The 9,885-nt window shown below is 44.7% G+C and overlaps 1 protein-coding gene across 2 annotated transcripts; it reads left to right on the top strand.

The window, feature by feature from the left end:
- The first annotated feature begins 493 nt into the window (after positions 1-493).
- On the top strand, positions 494-9,526 carry SFRP4 (secreted frizzled related protein 4). 2 transcript variants are annotated; one of them, XM_015854212.3, is made up of 6 exons: positions 494-1,161; positions 1,263-1,343; positions 1,419-1,484; positions 3,893-4,091; positions 6,332-6,395; positions 8,328-9,526. In XM_015854212.3, exons 1-6 carry the CDS (start codon positions 612-614, stop codon positions 8,514-8,516), a joined length of 1,149 nt encoding a protein of 382 aa, XP_015709698.2. In that variant the 5' UTR covers positions 494-611; the 3' UTR covers positions 8,517-9,526. The 2 variants fall into 2 exon arrangements, with proteins under 2 accessions (XP_015709698.2, XP_085394237.1); XM_085538111.1 differs by having other exon boundaries at positions 499-1,161; positions 1,248-1,343.
- The last annotated feature ends 359 nt before the right edge of the window (positions 9,527-9,885 follow it).

Genomic DNA, 9,885 nt, shown 5'->3' with positions numbered 1-9,885 from the left:
GGGTTACACGGGCACGGGGGGGTTGCTGCGTGGAGAGAACGGGCTGTTTCCCCACAGGCGCTGTCACAAAGCTCCCACTGCCCTCCCCGGGGCGCTCCGGCCCGCCGGACTCCGTAGGGGAACGTGGGCAGCGGAACGTCCCGCCGGGCTCGGGGCATGGCAGGGCCGGGCCAGGGTTCCCCTGCATGCGCTGCGTGAGGGGCGTATGGAGAAAGACACACCGAGGGGTTCCCCTTCGCAGTTGGCGACTGCGAGTTGGGTTTGGGGCTGAGGAGAACGGGCACCGAGCGATCCCCTGCGCGCCCTTCGCCTCCTCCCGTCCGCACCGAAACTTTCCGCTGTGGGACGGCACGAAGGGAGCGCAGGGCTCAGCCCGCAGGGGTCGGGAGCGTGTGCGTTTGTTTGGGTCCGCTCCCCCCCCTTCCACGTCCAGGAAGGCGTCGCACGGATGTCGGCGGGGATTACGGCGGTGGCGGTGATGTCACGGTGCCGGCCCGCCGCTCACACGCACACACACACGCACACCCCCAGCGGCGCGGCGGGGCTGCCCGGGCAGCAGCTCGGTCCCACGTCACGCGTGCCGCCGATATAAATGCCGTCCCGCGATTTCCATGGCTGTCGGCGCCGCTCCCGACACCGAGTGCGGCCGGACCCAGGGGCGGCGGCGGAGGAGGCGGCTGAGGAAGAGGCGGAGGAGGAGGAGGAGGAGGAGGAGGAGGATGCTGCGCGCCTTGGTGGCCGTGTCCCTGTGGCTGCGGGTGAGCCCGCGGGCGCAGGGCGCGCCGTGCGAGGCGGTGCGCATCCCCATGTGCCGCCCCATGCCCTGGAACATCACCCGTATGCCCAACCACCTCCACCACAGCACGCAGGAGAACGCCGTGCTGGCCATCGAGCAGTACGAGGAGCTGGTGGGCACCGGCTGCAGCCCGGTCCTCCCCTTCTTCCTCTGCGCCATGTACGCTCCCATCTGCACGCTGGAGTTCCTCTACGACCCCATCAAGCCCTGCCGCTCCGTCTGCCAGCGCGCCCGCGACGGCTGCGAGCCCATCATGCGCCGCTACAATCACAGCTGGCCCGACAGCCTGGCCTGCGACGACCTCCCCGTCTACGACCGCGGCGTCTGCATCTCCCCCGAGGCCATCGTCACCGACCTGCCCGAGGGTGGGTGAGCGCCCGGCCGGGGGCGGCGGGGCGGCGGGGGGCGGCCCCAGACCCTACGGCACCCCCCGGCCCCGACCCCCCGACAGCCCTTCTGTTTGCAGATGGCAAGTGGACGGACTTCACGCAGGGCGTGCTGGTGCCGGACAGACCTCCGCAGCCCGAGTGCAGGAGCCGCGGCCAGGGTGAGCCCGGGGGGCCTCCCCACCTCCCCTTCCCGCCCCGCACTCCGTAACCGCTCCCCTTCTCTCCCACCGAAGAGCGATGCAGGTGCAAAAAGACGAAGCCTACGCTGTCGACCTACCTGGCCAAGAACTACAGCTACAGTAAGTGCTGCAGGCTTTGCCCTGCTCTGTTTTGCACCCCTGTGCAGGCCCCATCTCCAAACCACGGGTGTTGAGGCTTCTCCATCCAACATGAAGATGTTGGTCACCATTTCCCACTTTTCTGTGTTATAGTGGAATTTTGGTAGTGTATGACAGCACCAACAGGTCACCCTGCAGGAATAGTTCTTGCTGCTGCACAGGGCACTCCATTGAGTGTGGATGAGCATTGCCCAGTACTGCTTAGCCAGCCTCTGTGCTTGTCCAGCAGCTGGAATTAACAGATTTGTTACCCAAATAGAGCTTTTAAATGTAAACAAAGCCACCATGAGGTAAAACTTTTCTATTACTTGTGTATATTCTTGTACATGCTGGCCAGAGCTTCATCTTGTGGGGAATTGTCACAGGTTAATTGAATTCAGTGACAATTTTCAGCAGCCAGGCAAGGAGCTGGCTGATAGTTTTCATGTTGCATGACATTGTGGCTGGACAAGTAAGTATTCACTGCACCCAATACCCTCCTATCCCATCGATGGGCTTTCTGCTACTGGGAGTCAAGAAAAACAGTAGTTGACATCGATTACATACCACCTTAAACATCTTTAATGTCAATAGAAAAATCCCTGTTAACAGTGAATTGAACATGCAGTATCAGGCTTAGGAATTTATGGGCTTTTTCTCAGGGAAAGGCTGTTTCTGTGAGGGAAGTACTGAATTATCTTGCAATAGAGATGTTGCAATTAGTTGATTCCTGCTTATCTGATAGCAAATGAAAGTGAGCTTGTAGTTATTGGCTTCTTTGTTACTATATGGGGAAAAAAAAATCCAAGTCACTTTGGTGAGCAAATTGAGCAGGTGGGTTGAAACTGGGGGATCTTTGAAGTCATTTTCAACCCAGGCCATTCTGTTTTTCTATGATTCTATATCTAGCTTAGTAAGGATGTTGCAGACTTTCTTGTCAGGGCATTTTGGTTCATATATATGATATATTCCTTTAATGTAATTCCTTAGCCCGTCTTGGTACGCTGTAAGGATGTGTTAAGGTGGGACAATGAAATTTCACGCTGGTCTGAAGTATACGTAAACCGAGTGATATAAAATGATTGTTCTGACATGAAATGCAGGTGTTAGCCACGCAAATTCGGATTGCAGGGGCTTCAGTGGGAGAGTTACATGAATAAAAACTGCAAGTTGGATTCCAAAATTTAGATAAGATTGAAGAGTTTCATTCCACTGAATTTGTGAGATCAAGATTCTGTTGTTGAGAGGCAGGTTTTTATCCAGCCTCCTCTAAAATAGATAGGCATGTTCCTATGGAAGATGGATTGAGAAACGAGAGAGCAGGTTGCAAATAAAATACACATTTTCCTGAAATGCTTTAAAGTAATACATACAACAAAATGTACTTCTATCTGGTCAGAGCTTTTCTTAGGTGTCAGCTGATTATAGGCCCATAGCTGTTTGGATAGGTGTGGTTTTAAAATGTTCTCAGAAATCATTCCATACTTCATATGTCTTTTGTGCTATCAATATAAAACCAACGTCTGCATTCATGTAAGTCTCTAAAGCTGAAACTCTATTTCTTCTTCGCAGAAGAATGGTGTGACCATTTGATAATAAGACACTTCATATTTTGATGTTTCCTAGGGGCGAAGTCTCTAGTTCTATTGCTCCCATCTGGTGCTCAGCACAGGGCAGTGGCAGATACTCCCAGGTTGCTCAGGATCAAAGACAGTCAGGTATCAACATCAGAGCCATCTGCAGAACTTCTCCTTAGCCTTGTGGATGCTTCTGCATTCAGGATCAGAATAACATCATTCAGAATTTATTTTATATGAGAATGCTACTACTAGTACATAATCTGAATGAAAAAGAAAGTTATTAACTGAGTACAGCATGGAAATCCCAACCTTGTTCATTTCTAAGTATTTGCTTCAAGTCTTCTGTTCTTATATTTAAGAGAAGACGTAAGTTATTGGATGTGACCTATGGTGAAATGACTTTGCTGTTGATAAGGCTGTATGCCATCTATGAGGTTAAATTATTCATTGCTTAATTGGAGGCAGTAAAATATGGATGTAGAACAGTCCAAATGTATGAGAGAAGTTGCTCTCAGCTGATTCAAAAGTGCTGCCTGTGCTTGTGATTTCCAGCTAGGTCGCCTGGCCTGATCTGGCAGAGCTTTAAGCACATGTTTCATTTCACAGTTGTCAACAGTCCTGCTGAAAACCAAAATCGGGATCAGTCCTCTGTTATTCTAAGCCACTGTATGTGCCCACACATGAAGAAAGAGCTCTAGTTTCACAGCCAAAACAACAGCTTTCAATTTAATGTGTTTTATTTAATTTTAGGTGGTGTTTAAACTTCTGAGATGGTTTGTTGTTCTTACGCCACTGTTTTCATACTTGCAGTCATTCATGCGAAAGTGAAAAGTGTGGAGAGGGGGAACTGCAACGAGATAACGACTGTGGTTGAAGTAAAAGACATCCTGAAGTCCTCGACACCAATTACTCAGTCCCAAGTGCCTCTTCTGACCAATTCATCCTGCCAGTGCCCACCTCTGCAGCCGAAGCAGGACGTCCTTATCATGTGCTATGAGTGGCGCTCCAGGTGGGCACCTGCAACATGGTTCAGTGTGATGGGAGGGAAGGTGGGCAACACAGCGCCCTTTCTGGTCTCTTGGCAAATCTGTTGTTAATACTACGTCTCCATGTTGCAATTACCTTCACAATTATCTTTTTCTACTTAGTTAATCTTACCTGTAACCCACAAGTCACTGTTTTGTTGAGTGCTGATGGCCAATTGCTAGGTGCAGTGGAAGCAACTCCAGCTCTCTGTGACTGTTCTCTAGGCCTGCTGCAAGTACATGCTACCAGCACTGGTGCTCTGTGCTGGTAGAATGGTGAAGTGGCTCAGAGTAAAGCAGAGTTCTGTCCCAAGGGAGGGAATGGGAGTCCACAGGACACAGCCCTTCTTCCCTGGCCTGTCTAGGCTTCGGATCGATGCCATCAGTGAGATGTTTCTCGTCCCACAGCTGTGCTGGGACCAGCCCAGGCTGCAGCCACTGGAACTGTGCCTCCCGGATGGCAGATGAAAAGTAAATAAGCTCAGAGCAGCTTGCCAGTTCTGCTGTATGATTAAAAGTCAAAACAAAACTGACTTTACCAGACTTTTTCTCTGGCAGTCAGCCTAGCCCCAGGCATGGAAGGAAATCCAGCATGCTGGGCTGGAGGAGAGGAAGCATTGAACCGCAGCGTGCTTTTCTTTTTGGGTTTTTGAGGCAATGTCCCATCCATTAGCGCCTTAAAGTAATGGTAGCAATGATACCAATAGGACAGCTTGTGGTGTGATTGGTACATGTGCCTCCATGCAATGGGTCAGAGGTAGGATTGTTTGTAAAATGTACAGGCTGGTTTTGTATATGGCTGCTGACAGAACATACAGAACATGTGCAGCTGTAAGGATCATGAAACATCTACGTGCAGAGCTTAATGGACCGTATCCATATTTTCAACCTTTTTTTGTGTAGATATTTTAAAAGGGTTTTACAGGTGTTTCTAACATGTTGCCATCTGATACTTTATTGTTATAGCTCTTTTGGGGGGCAGCTAAGGGGCTCACAAGTTTTTTGTTATTACAAATATTTTATTATTTCAAGTATTTTATTATTACAAGCATTTTCTTATTACACAGCACCTTGCCACTCCAGATCTGGAAGTATTTCACAAAGATTAATTTAGAACCCTCTAGCTATGTTAGCTTTGTTTATGGGAAGGTGCTCTGGGCCATGTGGAAATAGCATGACTGACATAGCTATCAGGTTGCTCTGAGCTGCAGGGCTTTGCTGGAGTGAATCCTCAGCAAGTTCTTAGAGAGAGGAGATTACAGAATTGAAAGGTCCTCATCATCTTCTCCCTTACTATGGAGAAAGCACAACAATTGCTAAATATTTTTTATGGTTTTTAATTTCATATAGATTTGCAAAAGTAGAATAAGCTTTTTTATGTGTTTCCTGTTGAACTCAACAGTATGTAAACAGAAAATTTTGAGTTACAGTAATGTTTTGAATGCCAGAAACAACATGGATGAAAGCTGCAGCCCTCCTGAAGTCAGTGGCAAAACTTCTGTTGCTCTTAGGTAGGATTAGGATTTCACTCACTAATTGGGTTTGAACAGCAGCTGCATCAGGTGCATCCCTCCAGTATAAAATAGTTGTTTCAACCTTGGTGTTCAGATGGTGTGCTTTAGAATAAGCTCTCTTAGAAGCTCTGTAAGGCATAGACCATTTAATAACTACACTTCTGTTTAATTCATTTTATAATATCTAGACTCAGTATTTTCATACAGGGGGTGGCCACAGTTCATTGGTAGATAAATACCAACACCCATAATTATTCCAAATTCACTTTAAAACTCCCATTAAGTAATTACATGTAACACATAAATAATGTAATCATAATATATTAGTAGATAGCAATGGAGACAATTATAAGTGATCAGGTAGTGTTACCATTTGTCAGAAAAGCTGTATTAAGTAGTGCATGTAAACCTAGCTTTTTTTTTCCATCAAAGAAGTCAAATACATTCATACAAATACATTAGTTTAAACTGCTTGTTCACGCACACACATTGGCAACAAGCAGAAATGTATATGATAAAGGCATTTAAACAGTTTCATAGGATGTTACCCAACTCATTACGTTTCGTTAACAGCAATCAAGGCAGGACAACTTTCCCCCTTTCTGTATGCAGAAACTATCAGTACTTGCTAGTTCATTGCAGTGTCAGTCATCTGGAATGACGTCTCAGGAATCAGAACCAAAACTGTCTCCTTGTTTCTTTATTTTCAGGTTGATGCTTCTTGATGGATGTCTAGTTGAAAAATGGAAGGATCAATTAAACAAAAGATTTAAGGTAAATACAACCAAAGAAAAGAATGTTAATATTCTCATTGAAAAGCTAAACTCCATTGTAGATTTTTCAGCATTTAATAATTTGCTTGAACTTTACATATGCAGAATACCTCTGAGTATTATTGTTTTCACTTCAATATTTTTAATACCTCCAAAAATCAGATCACTTATCTATGCTTAGTTATATATAAATGACAATGGAAATCTGAAATCTTCACTCTCTAAAATTTTACTTCTGTTTTATCTGCCAAGTGTCCCTGGGTAGGATGTTGTCTGGTCTTTGTGTGAACTCATATTACAGTAATGACTCTGAGAATTGCCTTTGTATAGCTGCTTAGTGAAGTAGCTGTCTGGTGATAAGCAGATAACTGTAGAGTCCCTACTGGGTAAGAAGGGTAGTTAAAATCCACTGCACCTGATGAAAGGGCTTTGATGCATTGAAGAGTGCAATCCGGAGACACAGAGTACTCACCAGCTACATCCAGATAAGGGCCTACTGCAGGTATTGTGCTTTCACTTGCTGCTTTTAAGAAACACTGGAGGAAAATGTCTAACCCTTGTTATCGCTCCCTGCTTGTAAACTCTTTTTAATATAGAGACAGTGTCTGACTCTTCTTCACACCTGTAGAGATGAAAAAGATTTCTCTAATTCGGAAAAGGTTTCAGAGCATTAAAGATATGCGGAGACATGTACCTTAATTACAGTCCACATGTAGGTGATAGAGGAGGAAAAAGGATGCATATTTCCACTTGTAGAAGCTTTTAGATTACAGATCAACTTCTTTCAGGCGTCTGTACTTGATGCTTATATCATTCCCCTTTGTCCTCACTTTTAAGACTGTAAACAATAAATATATTGCAATTGCAGATTAGACCAGGCAGGATTTGAGAGATTACTGACATATAACGTGGATTTTTGAAATCCCATAGCTGTAAACTTAATGACAAGTTGCTGGCACATGTGTTTTAGTGGGCTTTTTACACTGTTTTCTGATTTCTAATTGTAGCTTGAATCCTGTTTGGATGTTCATTTTCAGACAGTCAAAATAGATACACAGCTGCAAAACAGACTACATCTCCAAGCGTATGTCCTTCCTTCTGATATCAGCAGCTCTCTAAATTAAATCCTCCTTTAAACATGTTTGAGTGATACACATTTAAATGCCTGCTGATAGTTCTTGTTTGATAAAGATATCTATGATGACTCTGCCTTCACGAATATAGCCAGTATGGAGCTGGGTGTTGCAGTGGATTTGTTTAAAGTCTGTTATTCATCTCTGAAGACTTACATCCAACATTTATCTTGAGTTACTGATTAAAATGAATATTTTGAGCTGTCTCTGGACCACAAAATATATCTGTTAACATAACCACAATGTAGCTGGTCTCTTTTCTAGCCAGGCTGAGAGTCTGAGTAGCAAGATTAGTGCAGAGAGATCAAACAAGGAAGCTGCAGAGCATTGCTCTTGCTCTGATCACTGGGAAAAGACCCTTCTTTGTGAGTTTCAGACAAAAAAAGTGCATTAGTAGAAGGAAAAGGTGAAGACCTCCAGCTTTTACTATCAACCTTTCTTTTCTTAAAACATGTTTCTGTTCCTAGAGGTAAAAGAGTTCTGCAGTATTGCAGATCTCCATATTTTGGATCACCTAACCACTTAACAGCACTTTAAAAACCCTTGGTTTGTGGAAAGGTGTGAGAAGCACACTCGTAGACAGCACACAGGAGAGATGTGCAGTTGTCATTTTCATCAGCTGATATTGTGGAATATCTTGTGCACCCAAGAACATGTGGCAGGTTTCCACTACAGCCAGCTGCTACATACTGAGCTTGATGGCCCTGCAGGACAGAGCACAAAGATGTTGAGATCCCTGGTTCTGAATAGATGCCATTATTTACAGTAATGTCTTTCTGTCATGTTCTGTCCTTCCACAGAGATGGGAACAGAGACTGCAGGAACAAAAGCAGCGAACAGCCCGCAGTAAGAATCAGAATGCAGGACGCAGTGGTCGGAGTGGGGCCCCAAAACCATCAAACAAGAACACCAACACTTTGGTCAGCGGTCCCAAAAAGGCCACTAGAACGAGAAATGGCCAGAAAGAAACAAATGCTAAAAAAGTATGAGTGTGACATTTCTGGAAAGAGGAGAAAGATTTTTCTTACATGATGAGGGTCACAATCTGGCTCGACTGGCATGTTTTATTAATCCAGAACTCATCGATTTAGAAACTCCATTTCTACATAGACATTTTTGCTGCACTTTACTTGTAAAGGTTTGCTTTTCCTTTCAAGCCAGTGCAAGCCGCAGAGTGTAGGTTTGCACTAATACGTGGTAGGCATATTCAGGCTGACTGAGCTTTATCTTAGGGCTCTCATTTGCAATTCTAGGTAGAGCTGTCTTGGCTGCTAGAGGTTTTAACTCTGTCCCTGTTACCCTGCCAGAGGTTGGGAGGGCTGCACAAGGCATCTCTTCTCTGCTCAGAAAGTGCACTTTGCAGCTAGGTGTGTTAGTTGGCAAGTTACTCTGTGAGTGAATCTGATGAGTTGAGAACCATGGCAGCTGAGGAGCAGCAGAGGGCTATAACTTCTGGCAGAGAGCTGCAGTGACTATTACAGCTGCTGTGGCTGAGTCTATCTGCTGTTGGGAATCACAGCTCTTAGTCAGAGCAGTCAAAAGCATAGTTTACCAATGAGCATCTGGGTATGCGTTATGTGGTTATTTACTTTTTATGAGTGCCAGAAATATGCTTACAGTGTTAGTTTTTGACTTTGTTTGTGTAGCAAAAATGCCTTGAAAGCAAACTAATTTTTTTTAATTATTATTATCACTGTACTTCAGGCTGCCTTCTGTTGTTATTATTTCAAATATATTTAAACATCTAATTGAAAAAGATCAGTATCTTTTAAAAGGACAGATTAAAATGAAGCAGATCTGCAGAATTCTTAAGAATTTTACATATGTTTGCTGTAATATATCTTTGTTACAAAAACTGGAAGAGAAGCCTTCCTCTAAACGTGACTGACAGCTACTGAACAGTATTGCATTAGAGGGCTTCGTGCGGCTCCATGTTCACGTGGATCATTTTTATCATTTGATACCAAATAAACAAATAAATAGACTAATAAATAAGAAAGATGATTTGTCTCTCTTCATTGCCTTCTGAAAACAACCGGCTGGGTTCAGTTCTTCTGACTTGAAAGTCACGTTTACCCTGCAAGCTGCTGTGAACAAAGAAGATGCTAGTATTTATGTACAGAGTTTTAATGACCTATTTAGCTGCATGAGCTATGGAGAAAGCAAAGGTGATACAAATCAAATTGACATAACACAGCACCATCATGGCATTTGTGCTGTGCCTGCCCAGGCTTTACCTGGATACGGCAGTATGGCTGGCACAGTCTGATTTCTGTTAACAGATAAGGAGATCACCTTCATTGACATTGTGAGAGGTCATAATTGATACCTTAAAGAACTTCAGGAATTCCTACAGCA

Source organism: Coturnix japonica, chromosome 2 (genome assembly GCF_054131305.1).
Source record: "Coturnix japonica strain WE chromosome 2, WE-NBRP24, whole genome shotgun sequence".
Taxonomy (NCBI): domain Eukaryota; kingdom Metazoa; phylum Chordata; class Aves; order Galliformes; family Phasianidae; genus Coturnix; species Coturnix japonica.
This window is presented reverse-complemented; position numbering and strand designations above follow the sequence as displayed.

Bases quoted from the DNA above. Each gene is read 5' to 3' on its own strand.
- SFRP4 (XM_085538111.1), top strand. From the start codon at position 612: ATGGCTGTCGGCGCCGCTCCCGACACCGAGTGCGGCCGGACCCAGGGG. The intron at 1,344-1,418 runs GTGAGCCCGGGG...CTCCCACCGAAG, and splicing joins GTGCAGGAGCCGCGGCCAGG to AGCGATGCAGGTGCAAAAAG. The intron at 1,485-3,892 runs GTAAGTGCTGCA...TCATACTTGCAG, and splicing joins GGCCAAGAACTACAGCTACA to TCATTCATGCGAAAGTGAAA.